Source organism: Cherax quadricarinatus, chromosome 11, assembly GCF_038502225.1.
Source record: "Cherax quadricarinatus isolate ZL_2023a chromosome 11, ASM3850222v1, whole genome shotgun sequence".
Taxonomy (NCBI): domain Eukaryota; kingdom Metazoa; phylum Arthropoda; class Malacostraca; order Decapoda; family Parastacidae; genus Cherax; species Cherax quadricarinatus.
This window is the reverse complement of record NC_091302.1, coordinates 50,655,745-50,682,930: the sequence shown is the minus strand read 5'-3', so window position 1 is coordinate 50,682,930 and position 27,186 is coordinate 50,655,745. Positions and strand designations below refer to the sequence as shown.

Here is a 27,186-nt window from a genome sequence, read left to right as displayed (position 1 = left end):
GTTGTCCTAATAACAAAAGGGATAGAAATCCTGGATAATCCTGGGAAGTCAGGGTTAATATGAGAAGAAACTGTTGCACACGGGTCGCCCGGCGAGAGTGAAACTGATTGATCAGAACGACGATAATACTAGAGATGACGTGATATTGTTAGGGGATGGAAAGGGGAAGGGGGGGATGGTAAGGGTTGAGAGTTAGGAGAAATGGGGGGGGGAAGAGAGTCACTCAACACTGCCTGCTTGATATTATGACGTCATTTCCATAACGCACTGTTTGCACTGTCTCCTCATCTTACCCTTCCTCATCCTCGCCTGCGTCTCCTCCTCATCATCATCATCATCATCATAATCTTCCCTTTCCTCATTCTCCCCTCCTCCTCTTCTTCCCTTCCTCTTTTTTTATGTTATGCATGCAAAAATACAACTTAATATATTTTTTTGACAACAAATAGGCTTATCCTGTAGAAAAACGTTTTCTGTACAGTAAAATTTCAAGTTTTAACTTTACAGAAAACGTTGATTTTTTATGGCTAACCCGTGTATAATAATACAATATTTCTTTTTTCCTACAAGTACATATACAAGGTATACAGGCCTAGCTAACATCAATGACATACTACTATATAGAAAGCCGCTTGATATGCAAAGGATTTCGGGCAAATTAGGTCAATTTTGTCCCAGGATGCGTCCCAAACCAGTCAACTAACACCCCAGTACCCATTTTAATGATGGGTGAACAAGGACAGCAGGTGTAAGGAAACACGTCCAATGTTTCCATCCTTGCCAGAAATCGAGCCATGGACCCTCAGTTTGTGAAGCGAGAGCTCTGTCTACCAGGCCATGGGCCACCGTGTACAACAGCTCGTGACTTCCCCAGCAAAGTAAGTTTATTCAGGTACAGGTACGTATAAATACAGTTACATAAATTATACATAGCAGCATATGTGTAGATTACGTAGGATAACCCAAAAACAAAGTGACTTATTTCCAATGGGGTCCTTAAAATCTATGATCATGCGATTATCCATTCAGTTCCTGGCCAGACCCAACTGTGCTGACGAGAATGTGCTCTCTGTATCAGGCAGATATTTTAAAAAATCTTAACTTCGCCCTACAAAACTATCACACGCACTACTGTCATTCTATACACGTAGAGAGGACCTTCAGTATAAACTTCAACCCAGCGCTCCGACTCTCCCTGGAGACCCCAGTGGAAATAAGTCACTTTGACTTTTTTTGGAGGGGTTATCCCAGATTATCTACACATACGCTGCTATGTGTGATAATCTATGTAACTGTATCTGTGTATACCTGAATAAACTTACCTGCAACGTAACACTCACACAATCTAACAAACAAGCGCCTCTTTGACATACCACATGTTCATCTCAAATCTATTCAAGAACCCCATACGAATAATGGGACATAATTTGGAATTCCATTCCAGAAAATGCAAAATGTTTTCAATCTGCCACCTTCATTTTTTTTAAACTCTTCCACCTAACCACGACAGTAACAGTTTGAATGATGGTGAAAAAGCTTCTTTTAAGGATCACCCTAATTCAACATCATGTTTATCTAATTCATATTTGCTATAATACTGTTGTTATTATTCCCAATTTATGTCCACCTTGTCTATTCCACGCAGTATTTTATATGTCGTTATCATGTCTCCCCTGACCCTCCTGTCCTCCAGTGTCGTCAGGCCGATTTCCCTTAATCTTTCTTCATTGGAATTTATAAGCATAAGTCATAACTACTACAAACATTATAATAAATGGCATTACAAAAAATAATTCAGACTGTCGGAGTTAATATCAGAGATTGTAAACTTTATCATTCAAGTAAATGAACCTAATCTGAAAAAAATGTCTCTGGTTATCAGTTAATCTTGAGGCTGCCAGAAATGCTCTACATAACCGGGGTCGCTCTACAACGCATGCCAAACATATCAACTCTTCATGCATTATATTACTTAACTTTTGAGAAATAATTATCATTATCGATAATAAATTAGTCATTATTTAAGCCTCGTGCATAAAACACTTGCAATGGTTTTTAAATACTAAATAATGAAGAATTTAACTCGGGCAATGTGATTTATATCCACTGGAGTCCTCGGGTTGTATATCTACATAAATATATTTTTCCACAGGATATAAAAATGTTGTCTTATTTTCTGCTCTTACAATATACGACAATTAATTCAGGTGAACTGATTGTAGGTGATCTACATTTGATTTCTCAAAAGATAATTACAAATAAATGCAACAGTTCCAATAAACACACAATTGTTTCACAAATTCATTGTTAAGTCATTTGTGAATATTTAACTCAATGTGACATTTCTAATGAGGTCTTCAATCAACACAAAAGAATACGAAAAAATATTGCCTTCTAAACAGAACCATTTTTTTCCCAGAATGTTTGTAAAAAATCTCCCCAATTTATTTTAACAGTCAGGAAAACTAAAAATACTATTATTTAAATATTCAATAAGTTTACCCTGTAAAGGTACGTTTTCTGTGACGTAAAACGCTAAATTTCAGCTTACAGAAAACGTTATTAGTTTTATGGTTAACTCACATAGTATACACAATGCTTGAAATATTGCGAGAATAATAATCATATATATTATTATTCTCGCTATAAAAGTGTGCACGCGATCAACTATTTAATTCTTGACCAGACAGAAAGATGCTTAACCTAACACTGTAAAGTAGAACAGCAACCTGACTTTTTTGGGTTATCCCAGGTTCTCTACACATATGCTGCTATGTATGATAATTCTATGTAACTGTATTTGTGTATACCTGAATAAACTTACTTACTTACTTACTTACTTATGCATTACCGTACTACAAAAGTAGAAGGTATAATAATAATATCTTTATTTACTACAAGTACATGGTATGCTGGTCTAGCTGACATCAATCACATTCTACCATATAGAAAGCCGCTTGTTATGCTGAGCATTTCGGGCAAATTAGGTCAGTTTTGTTCCAGGATGCGACCCACACCAGTCGACTAACACCCAGGTACCCATTTTGAACTGATGGGTGAACAGGGACAGCAGGTGTCTTATGGAAACACTTCCCTAATGTTTTCCAGCCCTACAGGAGGAGATTCGAACCCTGGACCCTAGTGTGTGAGCAGAGTGCGCTAGCGATCGAGCTACGGGACAAATAATAATAATAATAATAATAATAATAATAATAATAATAATAATAATAATAATAATAATAATAATAATAATAATAATAATAATAATAATAATAATAATAATAATAATAATAATAATAATAATAGTAGTAGTAGTAGTAGTTTTCTACAACTACATTTACATGTATAAGTACACGTACAATGTGTAAAAGAACACAAGTGCATACAAGGACATCTTTATTGGATACGCTTCGGTCCTTGCAATGGACAAGGTCCCAGGACCGAAATGTATCCAGTCAAGATAACGTGTCATATTATTTGCAATGTATACATCGTAGTGCATCGTATTAGACTCGCAGCCAAAAGTACCCTGGGTCGAGCCCAGGGCATGGCGGGACGTGTAAACAGACCTACTATCTACAGCTGATGTTATCTAGCAGTAAATAGATACTGTGGAGTTAGTAAACTGTTGTGAGTGGCATCCTGGAAGACCTAAAAGAGACAACACGAGAACCTTAGGGGAAATAAGCCACATTGACTCTCATGGGTTATTTTTAATCCCTGGGTTAATAACCCAAATAAAGCCCTATTTTATGTTATTATATTCGGAATCATTGTGTTAATAACCCAAATGAGTCAAGTGGCTCGTTGCCTGGTAGGCAAAGCTCTCGCTTCACACGCTGATGTCCGGGTTCGATTCCCGGCAAGGGTGAAACATTGGGCGTGTTTCCTTATATCTGTTGTCCATGTTCACCCATCAGTAAAATGGGTACGTGGGTGCTCGTCAACTGGTGTGGGTCGCATCCTGGGACAAAACTGACCTAATCTGACCGACATGCTCTGCGTAACAGCCTGGTTGCTCAGGCCCTGATTCACCATGAGACCTGGTCACAGACCGGACCGCGGGGGCGTTGACCCCGGAAACCCCCTACTGGTATACTCCAGGTATGACAAGGGGCTTTCTATATCGTAGTATATCACTGATATCAGGCCTGTATACCTTGTAAATGCACTTCTAGAAATAAAGATACTGTATTCATCTAAGAAGTTAATCCTAACCTCGACTAGATTCAGCGCTGCCTGACAAGTATCCCGTGGCTCGGTTAGTAGCGCACTCCGCTCTCATGCTGAACGTCCGTGGTTCGATCCCCAGTATTGGTGAAAACGTTGGACATGTTGACTTTCACTTGCTGCCCCTGTTCACATAGCAGTAAGTAGGTTAGTCGACTGTTGTGGGTGGCATCCTGGGGAGTGACAGTACCTAGAGGTTATTCCGGGGATCGACGCCCCCGCGGCCCGGTCCATGACCAGGCCTCCCGGTGGATCAGGGCCTGATCAACCAGGCTGTTACTGCTGGCCGCATGCAGTCCAACATACGAGCCACAGCCCAGCTGATCCGACACTGACTTTAGGTATCTGTCCAGCTCTCTCTTGAAGGCAGCCAGGGGCTTATTGTCAATTCCCCTAATGGTTGATGGGAGGCTGTTGAACAGTCTTGAGCCCCGGACACTTATGGTGTTTTCCCTTAGTGTACCAATGGCTCCCCTACTTTTTATTGGGGGCATTTTGCATCGCCTGCCCAGTCTTTTACTTTCGTAGGGAGTGATTTCTGTGTGCAGGTTTGGGACCATTCCTTCCAGGATTTCCCAAGTGTAGATTATGCTATATCTCTCCCTCCTGCGTTCCAACGAGTACAAGTCAAGTGCTTCCAAGCGTTCCCAGTAGTTAAGGTGCTTGACAAAACTTATACGTGCAGTAAATGATCTCTGTACACACTCTAGGTCTGCAATTTCACCTGCTTTGAATGGAGATGTTAATGTACACCAGTATTCCAGCCTAGAGAGAACAAGTGATTTGAAAAGGATCATCATTGGCTTGGCATCTCTCGTTTTGAACGTTCTCATTATCCATCCTATCATTTTCTTTGCACGTGCGATCGTGGCACTGTTGTGATCCTTGAAAGTGAGATCCTCAGACATTACTACTCCCAGGTCCCTTACATTATTTTTCCGCTCTATTGTATGGCCGGAGTCAGTAGTATACTCTGTTCTAGTTATTATCTCCTCCAGTTTTCCATAACGGAGTAGTTGGAATTTGTCCTCATTGAACATCACATTGTTTACCGTTGCCCACTGGAAAACTTTGTTTATATCTTCTTGGAGGTTAACCGCGTCCTCAGCAGATGACAGCCTCATGCAGATCCTAGTATCATCCGCAAAGGATGATACGGTGCTGTGATGTATATCTCTGTCTATGTCTGATATGAGGATGAGGAATAAGATGGGGGCGAGTACTGTGCCTTGTGGAACAGAGCTCTTCACTATGGCAGCCTCCGATTTAACTCTGTTGACCACGACTCTTTGTGTTCGATTTATTAGGAAGTTGAAGATCCATCTCCCCACTTTCCCAGTTATTCCTTTAGCACGTATTTTATGGGCTATTACGCGATGATCGCATTTGCCAAATGCTTTTGCAAAGTCTGTGTATATTACATCTGCATTCTGATTTTCTTCCAGTGCATCCAAGGCCATATCATAGTGATCCAGTAGTTGTGAGAGGCAGGAGCGACCTGCCCTGAACCCATGTTGCCCTGGATTGTGCAGATTTGGGGAATCCAGGTGATATGCAATCCTGCTTCTTAGCACTCAGTATACCTTAGACAGGGCTAAGCTTTGAAATGAGCTCAAGTAGGATAACAGCTGTTGGTCTATAAAACTGATGTGTAAAAAGAAACGTTCTGCTTTATAGGCATGACAAGCGTGCTGACGTTATAGGAAAGACGAGGGCGGGAAACACGTCAGAAAGTAAAAAAAAAAAAATATCTAATAATAAGGACTCCAAAAATCTAGAGTGACTGTGTTAGCTTCGACAATGTTAAACTTGGGCCAACTCATCACTATACGAATTATCTTTATGTGGTTATTAGCGAAATAATTATAGAAATGTATAGCATTGCATTTAAAGTCATATACAGTTAACCTAAATAATGATTATTATTAGCTGTAGTGGTAGATTATTATTATTATTATTATTAGAAGTAGTAGTAGTAGTAGTAGATTATAATTATTATTAGTAGCGGTGCATTAGTAAACTTAAATTATTTAGGTACAGGTATACATAAATACAGTTACGCAATTTATCGTACATAGAAACTTATGAGCAAATTATCTAGGATAACTAAATTAAATCAGACAGGTGACTTATTAATATTATTATAATTATTATTAGTAGTAGTATTTCTGGTTAGCTTACTGGAGCACCAAGGTATAATACTTACATCCTGGTGCAGGCCGCTTCTTGCAGGCCAGGTCATACGGCCTGTACGAGTCGGTGGGATTACGTCCGTACTGTGTCCTGTCCATCGTGGTGATGGGTGCCTGGTGCTTCCTGCACCTCCCGACGCCTGGTGCTCCCTGCACCGCAGACCGCCTCCCAGAATACTCAAGTTACACCTCCAGAGAGCCACTAAGTCAATGTCTTGCAATACTCGCAACACAGGCAACGAGACGACCTTCTGGACACTTCTCTCTCTCAGCGATATATTATTGTTATTGTAGCTGTTGTCGCTTTTCAAGTTCTGTTCAATGTTCTTAGAAACATTGAAGTTTAAAAATGAACTATTAGCTTAACACAGGAAAATCGCTCATTCCAACTACGTACTGTTCTTTCTACTTATAAGTTAGCTCCAGCATACTGAAACCGTAACGATACTGTAACAAGTCGCTTCCACAACGAACTGATCATGGTAAGACAGATGGGGGTATCAGTGGCAGCCCACCTTCTGTTTGCCTCAGAGAATTTCCCCTCCCACCTGTTACTGTTTCACAGCACTGCATAGCTCCTGACGACGCACGAGAGTGCGAAAGATCTTGACCTAAAGATTTCCATCTCCATGTGGCTTGTTCTGACACACACACACACACGCACACACACATACATACATACATACATTATATTATATATATAATATATATATATATATATATATATATATGTATATATGGAGGCAAAGAAGGGAATGTATGAAAGTATAGTAGTACCAACACTCTTATATGGGTGTGAAGCTTGGGTTGTGAATGCAGCAGCAAGGAGGCAGTTGGAGGCAGTGGAGATGTCCTGTCTAAGGGCAATGGGTGGTGCAAATATTATGCAGAAAATTCTGAGTGTGGAAATTAGGAGAAGGTGTGGAGTTAATAAAAGTATTAGTCAGAGGGCTGAAGAGGGGTTGTTGAGGTGGTTTGGTCATTTAGAGAGAATGGATCAAAGTAGAATGACATGGAGAGCATTTAAATATGTAGGGGAAGGAAGGCGGGGTAGGGGTCGTCCTCGAAAAGGTTGGAAGGAAAGGGTTAGGGAGGTTTTGTGGGCGAGGGGCTTGGACTTCCAGCACGCATGCGTGAGCGTGTTCGATAGGAGTGAATGGAGACGAATGGTATTTGGGACCTGACGATCTGTTGGAGTGTGAGCAGGGTAATATTTATTGAAGGGATTCAGGGAAACTGGTTATTTTTATATAACCGGACTCGAGTCCTGGAAATGGGAAGTACAATGCCTGCACTCTAAAGGAGGGGTTCGGGATATTGACAGTTTGGAGGGATATACTGTGTATCTTTATATGTATATGCTTCTAAACTGTTGTGTTCTGAGCACCTCTGCAAAAACAGCGATTATGTGTGAGGTGAAAGTGTTGAATGATGAAAGTATTTTCTTTTTGGGGATTTTCTTTCTTTTTGGGTCACCCTGCCTCGGTGGGAGACGGCCGACTTGTTAATATATATATATATATATATATATATATATATATATATATATATATATATATATATATATATATATATATATATATATGAGAATGAAATTAGCTTAGAAGCTCCCACACCTCCGTATGCCCTCGGATGGCGGCCCAACAGCTAGCATTGTTGGCTGCACCATTCTTGTAGGGTTGGGTGGTCCTGTGGTTTAAAGCATCATGTAGTTCTCGCTTATCATGAGGCAGGCCAGTACAACATGGGTTCGAATGTAGACAGCCTGTACTGTCTGCACAGACAGCCCATGCTGTCTGCCAGCTTAGTCCATATTTCGCGGCATTTAGGTGCTGCCCTCTGTAGACTCACCCAGGTCAGTGGGAGGCTGAGCCCATTCGCCCTCACACACACAGCGGCCTAGCAGCAAGACACAAGTACTAGTAGCTCTCTCTCGTGGGATGGCCCTGCCCGGGCCATGGGCACAAACACACAAGCCTGTATACCCACCACTACTTAATAAAATAAGAAGCCTCCGAAGTTTATCATTAACCACCCGCTTACAGCCTACCAAATAAACTCATTGAACATTGGTAGCAGCGGTGGTCGCAGCAGTTGTGTTTGCCCTGAGAGAGGAAGGAAGAGGTATGAAGTCATCTTCACTTCATCATCCCATACAAGAAGCATCCGTCTCTCAACGAGTTATCCTGATGTCGTGTCTGCACTTTTGAGCATCCAGACACAGGTACAAGCAGGATCCAGCCGAAATTTGCCGAAATTCTCTGAGAATTGTAAGTGACCCTACGCTACAGCGTCCCACGGTACAGTGTCCCACACTGTTTCTCAAGTCACGTGTTCAGTGTCACTTGTATGTTGCTGTTGTTGTTCAGCTCAGCACAGCTGTTTCAGCAAGACAGAGGTGAGTTTTGTGGTGATTTCTGTGTCCAGTGTGAGTTCTCCACGTGTTTGTGGGAGGAGGAAGAAGCCACTCCTTGCCTTGCCCTGCTGTACTCTCACACCTCACCAGCCTACCATACACCACTCACCACTGCTCACTCCCTCTGCTGTGTTTTCTGCTGTTTTCCGTGTGATTCATTGCCAGAGCTGTGTATCCAAGTGCCCGAGGCCACTCGAAGCTATGTGGATCAGCATGCCACGTAGATCACGACGCCACGTGGATCACGACGCCACGTTGGGTGTGGGCAATGTCACGTGGATCTACAAACCACGTGAGTTACCGAGCCAGATGTCCCAGGCCACATGCTGTGGTCTGCTGCCCGCATCACATTGACGTCACCGACGATGCTGCCCGACTTCATGACATCACAATGTCTGCCTGGCGTCACCTCGAGATGTCTGCTGACGTCGAAGTGCTGCTGACGTCACCTCGCGTCATCACGCCTGACATCACATGATGTCACCATCGAGTGTTCAGTAATTATTTTAGTATTGTCGAGAAGACTGAGAGAAGATATATGTAGTGTTAATTCCTCTCAGTGTTCTCACATTTTAGTTTGTCTTAGAGTCAGTTTTATGCACAGAAAAGCATCATTTGCTAGTTTAAGCCATGTTGTACCTCGGGTGTGTAAAGTTTCCGTGTGTCCAGTGAGGTCTGAGCCAGACCTGAGTAGCACCACTGTGTTAAGTCACCTGTGTGACCAGTGCGTATGACAGCTGATGTCAAGACAGCCCCGAGTGACCGAGCCCTCTTGTACAGAAAGCTTTTATGCTCGTCGCTTGTGATGTTCTGCAGAATCGTACCTGCTACGATTCCCATCGAGATTTGTTTCGCTTCACCTCCAGACCTTCAGAATGCAGTTATATGTAGAGAAACAAGTCTGGGGATGCTTAGAATAACCTCTGCTATAACTCCAACTGCCGAGAGAATGATACTCGCCAAGCCGCAGTTAGCCACTGTCGGCAGGCGCTGTGTCAGCCTCGTGTCACAAGCTTCAGTGAGCAGCCTGCACAAAGATGTCACTTTGACTGCTAGCTCTCCCACTGCAGTCTGGTGTATGATGTTACGACTCCCAGATGTTTTGCCTAGTCGTCTCTACGACTCTCTCCACAACTCGCTCCACGCTCGCCAGCAGTGACATCCCAGCAACAGTACCAGTCGAGAAGTGTCCTGAGTCGCTTGCCAGAAGTCCTGCCCAGTTGCCGAGTTTTGTCGACGCCTCACTCGAGGGCACCAGCATGTAGTGCCCCAGGTTGAGAGAAAACCCACAGCGACTCCTACAATGACTGCTTCACCGTTCCAGAGGAGACCGTAACCTGTTACATCACAGCTCAGCCGCAGCAATGTCTCCTGTGTTGCAGTATCTGTCCAGACGCAGGAAGGCATGCAGTGATGCCCTTCAACGCTCACTGCCTTTGACCACGATGTTTAGCACACCCCACATGTTTTTTTCTTCCCTCCCTGTAGGAAGTTTTTTTCCATGTCCATATGTATATATATGTTTTTATTTTGTGTTCTGTGCCCTGTTCCTACAAGAGAGAGACCGAGTTCCTTTTACCACCAGTATCGTTGCATCGGGACGACGCGCGGTAGGTGGCCGAGCGTATGTAGACAGCCTGTACTGTCTGCACAGACAGCCCATGCTGTCTGCCAGCTTAGTTCATATTTCGCGGCATTTAGGTGCTGCCCTCTGTAGGCTCACCCAGGTCAGTGGGAGGCTGAGCCCATTCGCCCTCACACACACAGCGGCCTAGCAGCAAGACACAAGTACTCCCAGCTCTCTCTCGTGGGATGGCCCTGCCCGGGCCATGGGCACAAACACACAAGCCTGTGTACCCACCACGACTTAATAAACAAAGAAGCCTCCGAAGACTTATCATTAACCACCCGCTTGCAGCACCTACCAAACCCATTAAACACGAATCCTTGGCTAGCGCAGTGCTGTTATTGATCAATACCACTCGTTCATGGTTACAATAATATATATATATATATATATATATATATATATATATATATATATATATATATATATATATATATATATATATATATATATATATATATACACCAAACCCAGCTTAAACTTCAGTACGATTGACACAAGAAAATCGAACTTCCTTCCTCATACGTCAAACTTCCCTACCATTTCTCAGTAGGTTAAGTATGCGGGTGAAGGGGCAGTGGTATGGGGAAGGAAGATGAGGAAGAAGCATCTGTAAAAGGAGGAAGGTGAGGATGAGGAGAATGTGGGTGTGGGGGAAGGGTTGTTGGCACCCCCACACCTCAATCTGTACCGCCCACAAACAAACATCTTAAATTGGTGACATCACCCACGAACACACACACACACACACACACACACACACACACACACACACACACACACACACACACACACACACACACACACACACACACACACACACAGGTATGTTGGGCCCACTTTACAGTAAACATAACAAATATTAAGCTTCCATCATGGAAATATAAACGACGTTTCGCCCACGCAGTGGACATCAAGTCACAAGCAGATATGCTGTCAATAAAGGATCACATTATACTGTTTAAGTGTTTATATTTCCATTGTGTCGGTATTTTATACCATTTATTTCCAAGCTCCCATGATATTATGTACTCATAGAGGCTTGCAAACTTCCAAAGGTGACCGCTGACTCGACTGGCAGCGAACTTAGCTCTCACACTTGAGTGTCCGTGGCTCGATCCCCGGAATGGGTAGCAAAGGTGGGCATGTTGCCTTAAGGTACACGTAGGTTCCCCAGTCTTCTAATAACATGTTAAGGTGAAGTCTGAGCTGTGATAAGACTTCTGTAACACAATTATCCTCAAATATTTGTTAAGTTATACCATGAATTTAAGGAAAGATCCTGGACTTCACCTTACGAAACAGACAAAGCGAATGTGATAGTAATTATGGACAAGGTAGATTATAGTGGAAAAATGAACATGTTATCAGAAGACGGGGGAACTTACATGACTCTTAATTAAACCTGCTGCCCCTGTTCACATAGCAGTAAGTAGGTACCTGGGTGCTAGGCGACTGTTGTGGGTGGCATACCAAAGAGTGGTAGTATACCTCTGAAATGAACCGAGGTAGGATAACAGCTCTTGGCTTGTAAAAGTGATGTGTAAAACAATACTAGCCAGGGAGCTGACGGTGGTGCACTATGATGACCATGGAAAAGAGGACTACCAGGGATACGAGTACTAAATAAAGGATACTGTGAGGGATTGATAGAACAGATAAGGATAGATGAATAGGGAAACTAGGAACAAGATGACATAGATCCTACAAAAAAGCACAGTTGGGCCGCAGAAATATTGAAAAAAGAAAACTCGTTCAGACTCATGGTAGTGGGAAGGATGAATGAATTGGATGTGAAAAAAAAAGGCGAAGTCAAATTCCAATTTTAATTTTTAGAGTTCTTGTGATGAGGCTAAAAAAGACAGAACCTTTGATGAGTTTCAAGAGTCTTTCTACTCCCGGAGCCCGACCATGGTCCAGGCTTGTCTGGTGCTAGCCTGGTCAACTAGGCTATTGTTGCTGGTTGACCAGGCTGTGATGACTGCCAGTAATGATTGCCGACGTAGCTTACGAGATGACTAAGTCACATGTGTACCACTTTGGTAAGTTTATTTAAGTACAAGTACACATAGCTATACAAATTATCATACACAGTAAGATACGTGTAAATTACCCAGAATAACAAAAAAAAACACAGAAAAAGTGACTTATTTCCATTGAGGTCTGGCAGCTTCGATATTTTCAAAGATACAAGCAACAATATATGAATGACCCTTGTGGGTTTGACTCTTATGATTATAATTATAAGATACCAAACAGTTACACATCTCTCTTATTTATCAACATGGTATTGCATACCAAAAATAAAACGAAGGTTGAGACGAGGGGGCCAGGAGCTGAGAAGTGACCACCAGGAACCACAGACTGGTTGACTACAAATTGGTACGTAACCTCCGTCCTTCCTAGCCAAGCTGGGAAGGGCGGGCGTCCGTCCCCGTCTGTCTGGAGGACACAAGATGAAAGGCGGCGGTGCAGTTATTGTGATGGCACACAAACACCCACACACGTCACCCGGCCAAGATACCACCATCATACACCATTAAATAAATTGAAACAAGTAGAGCAGCAGCAGGAGGGGAAGAAGAACCAGCAGCAGGAGGGGAAGAAGAAGCAGCAGCAGCAGGAGGGGAAGAAGCAGCAGCAGCAGAAATAATAATAATGTGGACTTCCCCATTCTCCCCGCGGGATGAATTTCGCTACCAGGTCTGCGAGTCGAAGATTATTCATAAGGGAACATTTAAAGCCAATTTATTCATCCCATACTGAGTTTATCTGAAGTCGTAGTTGTTGTAACATTCAGGAGAGAGAGAGAGAGAGAGAGAGAGAGAGAGAGAGAGACAGAGAGAGACAGAGACACGAATGAATGAGTTCGATAAAAAATAAGTGAATAAAAAAGAGTAGGCAATACGAAACATAGCGTAGACGTTAATGAAGTAACAACAGTCGTAGCTGTATTGCCTAGCCTGGTTACCTGGAGGTTATTCCGGGGATCAACGCCCCCGCGGCCCGGTCCATGACCAGGCCTCCCGATGGATCAGGGCCTGATCAACCAGGATGTTACTGCTGGCCGTACGCAGTCCAACGTACGAGCCACAGCCCGGCTGATCCGGTACTGACTTTAGGTATCTGTCCAGCTCTCTCTTGAAGGCAGCCAGGGGCTTATTGGCAATTCCCCTAATGCTTGATGGGAGGCTGTTGAACAGTCTTGGGCCCCGGACACTTACGGTGTTTTCCCTTAGTGTACCAATGGCGCCCCTACTTTTTATTGGGGGCATTTTGCATCGCCTGCCCAGTCTTTTACTTTCGTAGGGAGTGATTTCTGTGTGCAGGTTTGGGACCATTCCTTCCAGGATTTCCCAAGTGTAGATTATGATATATCTCTCCCTCCTGCGTTCCAACGAGTACAAGTCAAGTGCTTCCAAGCGTTCCCAGTAGTTAAGGTGCTTGACAAAACTTATACGTGCAGTAAATGATCTCTGTACACACTCTAGATCTGCAATTTCACCTGCTTTGAATGGAGATGTTAATGTACACCAGTATTCCAGCCTAGAGAGAACAAGTGATTTGAAAAGGATCATCATTGGCTTGGCATCTCTCGTTTTGAACGTTCTCATTATCCATCCTATCATTTTCTTTGCACGTGCGATCGTGGCACTGTGATCCTTGAAAGTGAGATCCTCAGACATTACTACTCCCAGGTCCCTTACATTATTTTTCCGCTCTATTGTATGGCCAGAGTCTGTAGTATACTCTGTTCTAGTTATTATCTCCTCCAGTTTTCCATAACGGAGTAGTTGGAATTTGTCCTCATTGAACATCATATTGTTTACCGTTGCCCACTGGAGAACTTTGTTTATATCTTCTTGGAGGTTAACCGCGTCCTCAGCAGATGACAGCCTCATGCAGATCCTAGTATCATCCGCAAAGGATGATACGGTGCTGTGATGTATATCTCTGCCTATATCTGATATGAGGATGAGGAATAAGATGGGGGCGAGTACTGTGCCTTGTGGAACAGAGCTCTTCACTATGGCAGCCTCCGATTTAATTCTGTTGACCACGACTCTTTGTGTTCGATTTGTTAGGAAGTTGAAGATCCATCTCCCCACTTTCCCAGTTATTCCTTTAGCACGTATTTTATGGGCTATTACGCCATGATCCCATTTGTCAAATGCTTTTGCAAAGTCTGTGTATATTACATCTGCATTCTGATTTTCTTCCAGTGCATCCAAGACCATATCATAGTGATCCAGTAGTTGTGAGAGGCAGGAGAGACCTGCCCTGAACCCATGTTGCCCTGGATTGTGCAGATTTTGGGAACCCAGGTGATTTGCAATCCTGCTTCTTAGCACTCTCTCAAAGATTTTTATGATGTGGGACGTCAGAGCTATTAGTCTATAGTTCTTAGCTAATGCTTTGCTGCCACCTTTATGGAGTGGGGCATGGCAGTATGACAGGCCTACCTACCTAGTTTACCTGGAGCGTATTCTGGGGGTCAATGCCCCCGCTACCCGGTCCATGACCAGGCCTCCTGGTGGATCAAGGTCTGATCAACCAGGCTGTCAGTGGTTTATGTGCGCGTCTTGTTTAAATATTCTTTTATGTATATTAAAATTATTGTTTACGAGTTCTGAAGGAGTTTTTAAGTGTGTAAGTCAAGTCAAGGGTGCGTACGTGGCAAAGGGTGCGTAAGTGGCTAAGGGTGCGTAAGTGGCTAAGGGTGCGTAAGTGGCTAAGGGTGCGTAAGTGGCTAAGGGCGCGTAAGTGGCTAAGGGCGCGTAAGTGGCTAAGGGTGCGTAAGTGGCTAAGGGTGCGTATGTGGCTAAGGGTGCGTAAGTGGCTAAGGGCGCGTAAGTGACTAAGGGCGCGTAAGTGGCTAAGGGCGCGTAAGTGGCTAAGGGTCTGTAAGTGGCTAAGGGCGCGTAAGTGGCTAAGGGTGCGTAAGTGGCTAAGGGTCTGTAAGTGGCTAAGGGTCTGTAAGTGGCTAAGGGTCTGTAAGTGGCTAAGGGTCTGTAAGTGGCTAAGGGTGCGTAAGTGGCTAAGGGTGCGTAAGTGGCTAAGGGTGCGTAAGTGGCTAAGGGTGCGTAAGTGGCTAAGGGTGCGTAAGTGGCTAAGGGTGCGTAAGTGGCTAAGGGTCCGTAAGTGGCTAAGGGTGCGTAAGTGGCTAAGGGTGCGTAAGTGGCTAAGGGTGCGTAAGTGGCTAAGGGTACGTAAGTGGCTAAGGGTCCGTAAGTGGCTAAGGGTCCGTAAGTGGCTAAGGGTGCGTAAGTGGCTAAGGGCCCGTAAGTGGCTAAGGGTGCGTAAGTGGCTAAGGGTGCGTAAGTGGCTAAGGGTGCGTAAGTGGCTAAGGGTACGTAAGTGGCTAAGGGTCCGTAAGTGGCTAAGGGTCCGTAAGTGGCTAAGGGTGCGTAAGTGGCTAAGGGTACGTAAGTGGCTAAGGGCCCGTAAGTGGCTAAGGGTACGTAAGTGGCTAAGGGTACGTAAGTGGCTAAGGGTACGTAAGTGGCTAAGGGTACGTAAGTGGCTAAGGGTGCGTAAATGGCTAAGGGTACGTAAGTGGCTAAGGGTACGTAAGTGGCTAAGGGTGCGTAAATGGCTAAGGGTGCGTAAATTAAGAGTGCCCAAGAATCGCTGACGTTTCACAAATATATGTGTGTGCACTCATCTATTTGTAGAGGTCGATTCCCAGCTCCTGGCACCCGTCTCTTCGCTACTAGGTGTGTGTACTCACCTGTTTGTATGTGTGTGTGTGTGTGTGTGTGTGTGTGTGTTAAAGAGACACTTGTGAGCTCACTACACAAGCAGCTACACAACACCAGCAGCAACACTGCCTGTCAAGCCAAACCCTCCTTCCTTTCCCTCCCGTATAATGGCTTACCTTGATATCAAAAAGGAGCAGGGGGGAGAGGGAGAGAGGGAGAGAGGGAGAGAGAGAGAGAGAGAGAGAGAGAGAGAGAGAGAGAGAGAGAGAGAGAGAGAGAGAGAGAGAGAGAGAGAGAGAGAGAGAGAGAGAGAGAGAGAGAGGGCGCTTTCTAAAAACTCATATCCACGGAGCATTACGACGAAGCTTCTCCGTTTGCCAAGTGTTTACCTCAGAGAAAAAAGCAACGTGTTCATCCCATTAATCAACAGAAGTACTGTGTGCGTGCGTGTGTGTGTGTGTGTGTGTGTGTGTGTGTGTGTGTGTGTGTGTGTGTGTGTGTGTGTGTGTGTGTGTGTGTGTGTATGTATGTGTGTGTGTGTGTGTGTGTGTGTGTGTGTGTGTGTATGCGTGTGTATTCGTGTGTATGTGCTCACCTAGTGGAGTACACACACACACACACATTCTTGGTAAATGTGAACATGACGGAAGGGATAGACTCAGAAGTGTCCCTGTTTGCATATGATGTGAAGTTAATGAGGAGAATTAAATCAGATGTGGACCAGACAGGTCTATAAAGAGACCTGGAGAGGCTGGATGTGTGGTCCAGCAACTGGCTCCTAGAATTTAACCCTGCCAAATGCAAAGTCATGAAGATCGGAGAAGGGCAAAAAAGACCGCAGACAGAGTATAGGCTAGGAGGCCACAGGCTGTAAACCTCACTCAAGGAGAAAGACCTAAGAGTGAGTATAATACCGAGTACATCGCCAGAAGCAAACATTAACCAGATAACTGCTGCGGCATATGGACGCTTGGCAAACCTGAGAATAGCATTTCCGTACCTCAGTAAGGAATCGTTCAAGACTTTATACACTGTGTACGTCAGGCCCATACTGGAGAACGCAGCACCAGTCTGGAACCCACACCTGGTCAAACACGTCAAGAAATTAGAGAAAGTGCAAAGGTTTGCAACAAGGCTGGTTCCAGAGCTAAGGGTAATGTCCTATGAAGAAAGGTTAAGGGAAATCGGTCTGACGACACTGGAGGACAGGAGGGCCAGGGGAGACATGACAACAACATACAAAATACTGCATGGAATAGACAAGGTGGACAGAGACAGGATGTTCCAGAGATGGGACACAGAAACAAGGGGTCACAACTGGAAGCTGAAGACTCAGATGAGTCAAAGGGATGTTAGGAAGTATTTCTTCAGCCACGGAGTTGTTAGGAAGTGGAATAGTCTGGCAAGTGATGTATTATTATTATTTATTATAATCAAGGGGGAAGCGCTAAACCCGGAGGATTATACAGCGCCTGGGGGGGGGATGTGGAAGGCATTCAGGCTTAATTCGGGGAACTGGAGCACAGATCCAATTCCCTAAATCAAGAGCCCCTCACCAACATCAAGGAACCTTCCTTGAGGGGGGGCAAGTGATGTAGTGGAGGCAGGAACTATACGTCAATTTATACATTACAATGCACGGGTGTGGCCACGTCACTGGTTAAAATGCACACTGGAAGTTTTCACTGCTACAGTAAGGTCCAATGTTGACCATTGGGAATAATATTAGCAGAGAACTAAATAATAAAACTGAATGCTATAGGAATGCAGTTAGAAGCCTGAATATATATATCATCCACTATAATAACTTTGTCAGTAGGTGTAGTATACTTAGATAATCCCACCTACTTTATATATATGCTCCCTTGCTAGCCGTGACGTCACGACTAAGTACACTATACACAGTACACAGTAACACTACTGACAACATGAACGTGGATAAGCATGTTTATGGAGCAACTTGCAATGTGAACAGACTGATGGTGTATTTGCAAATGCGATAGTAATTATGGACAAGGTAGATTATAGTGGACAAATGAAAATGTCATTAGAAGACGGGGGAACTTACGTGCCAATTAAACCTGCTGCTCCTGTTCACATAGCAGTAAGTAGGTACCTGGGTGCTAGACGACTTAGGCTTGGTTACAAGTACTTCTGGCAATTTGAAAGACACACACATGATAATCAAATGCAAAGTATGTGACCAGCCCTATGGTCACTATCTTTAACACTATGTGCTTTACTGTCCACTTGCTGAGGAATATAGAGATAGCCAGTAAAATAACCTATGTGACATATCAAGATATTAATAAAAATAAGATAACAGACATATTAAGCAAATTTCCTAAATCTGCTAGCAAAAGATAGTCAATTGTATATTTCAATCCAGATGTATTCCTGTTAACCCTTTTGGGGCCTATTTCCTAAGCCTTTTGTGTATCCATATGCTCTTGCGCTATCGTCCACAGGATGGACATGGAGTGCACTACAAACTAGCCACTTCGGCGGTAAAATCTAATCAGTGTTAATGTCCCCGCGACTGGTGAGAGGCAGATGAGATGGAAAAAGCAGGAGCTGTGACTCGACTGGTGTAAACACAACTAGTCGAGTACATTTATTCAACCATAATTAGTGGTGGCTCTGTTGTCCAAAATAACTGATGGTGATACTCAACTACCATTAGCCCGAGTGAGTCAACCACAACAACCTGAATGACTCAACCAACATTATTGTTAGCTCATTCGTCAGGTTAAAACCTGTGTTCAGATATCTGGGAGTGAACCTGTGTTCGGATATGGGACTGAGCCTGTCGGCAGATGGACCGTGAATGATGAGGTGAACTACAGAAGTAACGAGCAACAAAAAGGTGGGTATTGCACTGAGGAATCTGTGGTGACAAACGACTTTATCCATGGAGACATAAGGTAATATGTAAGCAGAGTATAGTGGTACCAACACTGTTATGTGGGTGTTAAGGGGCACGTAAGTTCCCCCGTCTTCTAATAACATTAATTTTTCCACTATAATCTGCCTTGTCCATAATTACTATTGCATTTGCTTTGTTTCGTAAGGTGAAGTCCAGGATCTTTCCTTAAGTCATGGTATAACTGAACAAAGCTCAGACCTCTGCAACACAATTGTCCTCAGAGACTTAAGTTATACCATGAATTAGGGACAGATCCTGGACTTCACCTTACGAAACAAAGCAAATGTGTTAGTAATTATGGACAAGGTAGATTATAGTGGAAAATTTACGGGGGAATTTACGTGCCCCTTAAGCATGTGTTTTGAATGTTGTAGGGAGAAGGCTGAAAGCAGTGGACAGGTAGCGTGTGAGAGCAATGTGTGGTGTGAATATCTTGCAAACAATTCAGGTAATGGATACTAGAAGTTAAGAGGTCACCAAAAACATATTTTTCAGAGGGCTGAGGAGAGGTTCTTAAGATGGTTAGAGAGGATGAAGCAAATTAAGATGGACAGGAGGGTGTATTTATCTGGGGTGGAGAGACGGTTGAGTAGGGGGTCGTCCCAGGAATGGATGGAGGAAGGGGGTAAATGAGGTTTTGCCAGTGTGAGGGAGAGAGTCATGGTAGCGTGAGGGACCAGCGACTAACTCATGAACAAGGTGAGAGAGAGCAGAGACTCAGCATGAGTGAGGGGGAAGAGTGACTCCCCAGGTCAGTGAGTGGCACCCGCGCCATGTGCACATTCTTTACACCCTGACTGGAGTCAAAGTGTGGGCACCCGCTGTTTGTCGCCACGCCCACACCCTACCCTACCCACCACCCACCCCCAGCACCTCATTTTTCACTCACACCTCGCCCACATCTCACCCAAACACCCCAATGACTCACACGTCTCCATTCACTCCGCCCATACCACGCCCACACCCTCACTCACACTCTACTCACAGAGTGAGCATTATGTACGTGTACTGTGCAACCTTCTGAAGAATTCTTTGTTCAAGGGTCCTAAAAGTTGTTCGGAGATTTGCCAGTCTGGCGTCCACTGCTGATGGTTGTGTGTGTGTGTGCGCGTCTCTGACACGCTTCCTGTGATAACCCCAAACTCCTTTCCCTGTTTACGTGTCTTCCCTCCCTCTCTCCCCAGGGTATACTCCATCCCTGATACAACTTCTGGCAGAGTTCTAGCAACTGCGCCTGTTCCACAGACCTGAAGATCTTTGCAATGGGTCTACCGGAAGATCATTGCAATAGGTCTACCTGAAGATCACTGCAATGGGTCTACCTGAAGATCATTGCAATAGGTCTACCTGAAGATCGTTGCAATGGGTCTACCTGAAGATCATTGCAATAGGTCTACCTGAAGATCATTGCAATGGGTCAACCTGAAGATCGTTGCAATGGGTCTACCTGAAGATCACTGCAATGGGTCTACCTGAAGATCACTGCAATGGGTCTACCTGAAGATCGTTGCAATGGGTCTACCTGAAGATCACTGCAATGGGTCTACCTGAAGATCATTGCAATGGGTCTACCTGAAGATCGTTGCAATGGGTCTACCTGAAGATCACTGCAATGGGTCTACCTGAAGATCACTGCAATAGGTCTACCTGAAGATCACTGCAATGGGTCTACCTGAAGATCGTTGCAATGGGTCTACCTGAAGATCACTGCAATGGGTCTACCTGAAGATCACTGCAATAGGTCTACCTGAAGATCACTGCAATAGGTCTACCTGAAGATCACTGCAATAGGTCTACCTGAAGATCATTGCAATGGGTCTACATTAATGTTCTGTACTGTGGATGCATGTCAGGTCCAGTCACCTCACCGTTCAACCTGACTGAATGGACATTACTCTCTCCTCCAGTTAGAGGCCCCCGAAGTTCCAGTTACTTTTGAGATGTCTATCTCCTTAGTGACAGAGTTTCCTTCCCAGTCGTCTGGATACATTTTTACAATTTATACAGCTGGAATTTAGAGACGACTCACAAACGTTCAGAAAATGTCAGCGGCACACTGCCAGCAATTCTGGAAAAGCAATACGCAGACTTTGCTGTAAACAAATCATAACCACCTAAACCAGTTTGAACTCATAGTTTGGTAAATATTTGGTATTGTGAATAACTCATAACAACATATAAGCAACACTGTTATGTTTCTCCGACTGAATTTATGAATGTGCAAACACCCCTTTACAAATATGTCAATAGTTCCTGTACCGTAACGTGCCTAGCTCTGAAAAATATTGGGACCCAGTCCCTGGCCCTGTTATCAACCCCCTTTAATATTCTGACTAGCACCCACAGGGTAGAAACTGGGTGCCTAGAATATAATAGAACTAACTACTATATAGTATCTCCTACGGCTCCAAATGGACAACATTTGATTTCTCATATTCTTGCTCACATGACTGAAGGATGAGATCAAGGCTTGCCGGCTCTCTCTCATTACCGTATTTTCTTTGACATGCTGGTTCATTAGTTCCTTACTGCTGCAGCCATAAGTTCCTCTCTCCACGTTTCCACTTGCATTAAGCAAACTGCCTGTAACTAAAGTTTCATAATATCGTCAGATTTGCTATATTTCTACCTGCTCTCTCTCTCTCTGTTTTAATTCTTAGTATGTACATTACGACAACGTTTTCCCACTCCATATCTGGGTGACTGTTTCTCTATTAACGTCGGCCCTTCTATCATTATTATCCAGACTACGTAGCCCCTGAATTTACAGTTTCAACATCTGCCCATTCTTCAAATTCCTTTTTTGTACGAGTAGCTGAACCTCATCAACACTTTCGCTCTCTATCCTCACTATCTGAAATCCCTCAGAAAATACTTCATATGTTATTATTCCCGTGAGTGGCACTATCCGGGCTCTCCTCACGAATGGTTACTCTCAGTTACCACCGATCTATGGCTGTCTCCATTTAGATAAGATAAGATAAGATTTCGTTCGGATTTTTAACCCTGGAGGGTTAGCCACCCAGGATAACCCAAGAAAGTCAGTGCGTCATCGAGGACTGTCTAACTTATTTCCATTGGGGTCCTTAATCTTGTCCCCCAGGATGCGACCCACACCAGTCGACTAACACCCAGGTACCTATTTGCTGCTAGGTGAACAGGACAACAGGTGTAAGGAAACGTGTCGAAATGTTTCCACCCGCCGGGAATCGAACCCGGGCCCTCCGTGTGTGAAGCGGGAGCTTTAGCCACCAGGCCTCCGGGCCACCACAACAAATCATTATCCTTGAAGCCATTACCAAGAGTGGTGCCGCCTCATTCTAATTGTGTCTATTTAGGGGTTTTGGATGCAGTGAATATGGGAAGGGTTGGAGAGATCTTGGTTGGGAGAGTTCGTTTTAAGAGTGAATTGTTATGATGTGGAGTCAGGGAGGAAAGAAAGATGGGGGACTAGAGAAGTATGTACTTGCCCAGTATTTGAAGAGATCCACTAGTTGTGTGTGTGTGTGTGTGTGTGTGTGTGTGTGTGTGTGTGTGTGTGTGTGTGTGTGTGTGTGTGTGTGTGTGTGTACTCACCTATTTGTACTCACTTATCTGTGGTTGTAGGAGTCGAGTCTTAGCTCCTGGCCCCGCCTCTTCACTTGTTGCTACTGGGTCCTCTCTCTCCCTGCTCCATGAGCTTTATCATACCTCGTCTTAAAGCTATGTATGGTTCCCACCTCCACTACGTCACTTTCTAGGCTATTCCACTGCCTGACAACTCTATGACTGAAGAAATACTTCCTAACATACCTTTGACTCATCTGACTCTTCAACTTCCAATTGTGACCCCTTGTTTCTGTGTCCCATCTCTGGAACATCCTGTCTTTGTCCACCTTGTCTATTCTGCGCAGTATTTTATATGTCGTTATCATGTCTCCCCTGATCCTCCTGTCCTCCAGTGTCGTCAGACTGATTTCCTTCAACCTTTCTTCATAGGACATTCCCCTTAGCTCTGGAACTAACCTTGTCGCAAACCTTTGCACTTTCTCTAATTTCTTGACGAGCTTGATCAAGTGCGGGTTCAAAACAGGTGCTGCATACTCCAGTATGGGACTGACGTACACGGTGTACAGTGTCTTGAACGATTCCTTACTAAGGTATCGGAACGCTGTTCTCAGGTTTGCCAGGCTCCCATATGCTGCAGCAGTTATCTGGTTGTGTGCCTCCGGAGACGTGCTCGGTGTTATACTCACCCCAAGATCTTTCTCCTTAAGCGAGGTTTGCAGTCTTTGGCCACCTAGCCTATACTCTGTCTGCGGTCTTCTGTGCCCTTCCCCGAACTTCATGACTTTGCATTTGGCGGGGTTAAATTCGAAAAGTCAGTTGCTGGACCAGGTGCCCAGGTGTGTGTGTACTCACCTATTTGTAGTTTCAGGGGGTCGAGTCATAGCTCCTGGCCCCGCCTCTTCGCTGATTGCTACTGGGTCCTCTCTCTCCCTGCCCCATGAACTTTATCATACCTCGCCTTAAAACTATGTATGGTTCCCGCCTCCACTACGTCACTTTCTAGGCTATTCCACGGCCTGACTACTCTATGACTGAAGAAATACTTCCTAACATCCCTTTGCTTCATCTGAGTCTTCAAATTGTGACCTTTTGTGTCTGTGTCCCTTCTCTGGAACATCCCGTCTTTGTCCACCTTGTCTATTCCGCGCAGTATTTTATATGTCGTTATCATGTCTCCCCTGACCCTCCTGTCCTCCAGTGTCGTCAGGCCGATTTCCCTCAACCTTTCTTCGTAGGACAATCCCCGTAGCTCTGCAACTAGACTTGTTGCAAACCTTTGCACTTTCTCTAATTTCTTGACGTGCTTGACTAGGTGTGGATTTCAAACTGGTGCTGCATACTCCAGTATGGGCCTGACGTAAATGGTATACAGAGTCTTGAACGAATCCTTACTGAGGTATCGGAACGCTATCCGTAGGTTTGCCAGGTGCCCGTATGCTGCAGCAGTTATCTGATTGATGTGCGCCTCAGGAGATATGCTCGGTGTTATACTCACCCCCAGATCTTTTTCCTTGAGTGAGGTTTGCAGTCTTTGGCCATTTAAACTATATTGTGTCTGCGGTCTTCTTTGCCCTTCCCCAATCTTCATGACTTTGCATTTGGCAGGGTTAAACTCAAGGAGCCAGTTGCTGGACCAGGCTTGTAGCCTATCCAGGTCTCTTTGTAGTCCTGCCTGATCCTCATCCGATTTGATTCTTCTCATTAACTTCACATCATCTGCAAACAAGGACCCTTCTGAGTCTATCCCTTCCGTTATGTCGTTCACATATACCAAGAACAGCACAGGTCCTAGGACTGACCCCTGTGGAACCTCGCTTGTCACAGGCGCCCACTCTGACACCTCGTCACGTACAATGACTCGTTGTTGCCTCCCTGTCAGGTATTCTCTGATCCATTGCAGTGCCTTTCCTGTTATGAGTGCCTGTGTGTGTGTGTGTGTGTGTGTGTGTGTGTGTGTGTGTGTGTGTGTGTGTGTGTGTTCACCTATTTATGGTTGCAGGGGGTCGAGTCATAGCTCCTGGTCCCGCCTTTTTACTGATCCTCTCTCTCCCTGCTCAATGAGCTTTATCAAGCCTCGTCTTAACTCGTCTTAAAGCTATGTATGGTTCCCGCCTCCACTACGTCACTTTCCAGACTGTTCCACTTCCTGGTAACTCTATGACTGAAGAAATACTTCCTAAGATCCCTTTGACTCATCTGAGTCTTCAACTTCCAACTGTGACCCCTTGTTTCTGTGCCCCATCTCTGGAACATCCTGTCTCTGTCCACCTTGTCAATTCCTCGCAGTATTTCATAGATCGCTATCATGTCTCCCCCTAACTTTCCTGTCCTCCAGTGTCGTCAGGCCGATTTCCCTTAACCTTTCTTCGTAGGACATTCCCCTTAGCTCCGGGACTAGTCTTGTTGCAAACCTTAGCACTTTCTCTTAATTTCTTGACGTGCTTGACCAGGTGTGAGTTCCAAACTGGTGCTGCATACTCCAATATGGGCCTGACGAACACGGTGTACAGTCTTGAACGATTTCTTACTGTGTGTGTGTGTGTGTTAGTTGCCATTTGGTCCTAGGTGTGTGTGTGTGTGTGTGTGTGTGTGTGTGTGTGTGTGTGTAACCATGGCCGTGTCGTCAGTGTAAGTGCCACGTGTCTTTTGCTTACAGAGTGCCAATCCCTCCCACTTCCCCAGCGGCACCTGCTGAACTCCTGGCCGGTCATGGCCCCCAGGCAGTGCCTGTTTAAATGCAACAGGTGGCACGATGGAGGAGGAGGTGGGGAGGGCGGTAGAAGTGAGGAGAGGGGGGATACAGGAAGTGGAAGAGGGGAGAACAAGAGATGTAATGAAGTGAGGGAGTACAAAGGAAGTGGAAGACATACAATAAGCAGTGGAGAGAAGGGAAGGGTGCCAGTGCCAAAATCCCCCATCTGTGTGCCACTAAACACATGGGTGATATCACTCCTGTGCCTCACGCCTGTTTTTGTTTACATGTCCTGGTGGATTTATGCTCATACTTGTTTAGGAAAGAATATCTGAAAGTGTTGCTCGGCTAGCTAGCTACCTGGCTCTCTCTCTCTCTCTCTCTCTCTCACACACACATACACATACACACACACACACACACACACACACACACACCAACCAGTGTCATTATCATCCGTCTCTCCGTAGGTGCCTGTGCATCACCTGGCTCACCTGGACAGTGGTACGGTACAGGTGAGCCAGGTGGGGGACCTCCCACGCCCTAACCAACAATCACCCTCACAATAAAAGACTGTCAGTACACTTCCTTTATTCCAACAGGAAGCTGCTTTACCTCCATCTATTAATGCTGTTGTTGCTTTTATTGTTAGTGCTAGTATTAGCACCTGGGTTCCTTCCCACAAAATGACCCAAAGATGAAAACACATTTACCATCACTCGCTCCTTAGATGTCTTTTACAAAGTGTGCGGATATCCCAGGAGATGTACACGAAGTGGCGGCACTGAACATCCCACTACGGGAGCTAACCGGCTAACCAGCTTCCCCCTGAAGGTACACAAATGTCACCGTGTTTACACTCCCACCAGCACATCAACTCCCCAAAATCACTTGTGGCCGCTCCAATCAAACAAACTTACACATGTTAGCTGTATGTTCAAGCCTCTCACTGCTTCACACTCTCAGAAACATTCTTGGGACGTTTCACTAACCTCTTTTCATCATTCTCCTCCCATCATCACTCCCCTCCTTTCATCATTCTCCTCCTTTCATCATTCTCCTTTCATCATTCTCCTCCTTTCATCATTCTCCTCCTTTCATCATTCTCCTTTCACCATTCTCCTCCTTTCATCATTCTCCTCCTTTCATCATTCTCCTTTCACCATTCTCCTCCTTTCATCATTCTCCTCCTTTCATCATTCTCCCCCTTTCATCATTTCTATACGACCAAACCATCACCACAACCTCTCTTACATTACCTGTATTATACATGTGAATCCTTATTTCCATCATAAAATTCACATTGTGATATAATTAGTCTAGAAGACCGGCAAGTTGAAGAATAAGACACCTGTGCAAATGTTGCACAAGTGTCTCATTCTTCAATGTTCATACACTGCAAACTACATCGTTCAACTTTCCACTTCATCCTCTCACTTTTTCCAGCCCATAAATGGAAAAAAGTTCCTCTTCTTTATTAAGGTATTTCTCTAACACCTGGTCGACACACATGTCCCTCTGACATGTTTAATACAAACACTTGGTCGACACACATGTCCCTCTGACATGCTTCAATACAAGCACTTGGTCGACACACATGTCCCTCTGACATGTTTAATACAAACACTTGGTCGACACACATGTCCCTCTGACATGTTTAATACAAGCACTTGGTCGACACACATGTCCCTCTGACATGTTTAATACAAACACCTGAAGCCAGTGTCTTTCCCATGACTTTTGTTAGCAGTTCTGCTTAACAATTTCAAATGGCAAACTCTACTCTTAAACTCTTATTCTCCTGTAGTATTTATACTTTTCTCCATTTTGCTCTCATACAAGTGAAGCAGAC

The 27,186-nt window shown here is 44.5% G+C and overlaps 1 protein-coding gene across 10 annotated transcripts in view; it reads right to left on the bottom strand.

The window, feature by feature from the left end:
• The window catches only part of Pax (paxillin), a 216,670-nt gene that overhangs the window by 169,826 nt on the left and 19,658 nt on the right, over positions 1-27,186 (bottom strand). For 7 of the 10 annotated variants that reach the window (XM_053775022.2, XM_070084123.1, XM_053775025.2 and 4 more), the window contains exon 2: positions 6,437-6,748. The exons of 2 other annotated variants lie outside the window; for them this stretch is intronic. In XM_053775022.2, the coding sequence (XP_053630997.1) occupies positions 6,437-6,521 (85 nt within the window). In that variant the 5' untranslated portion in view covers positions 6,522-6,748. Of the gene's footprint in view, positions 1-6,436; positions 6,809-27,186 lie in introns of those variants that run through there. One more of the 10 variants, XM_070084122.1, reaches the window with a different exon arrangement.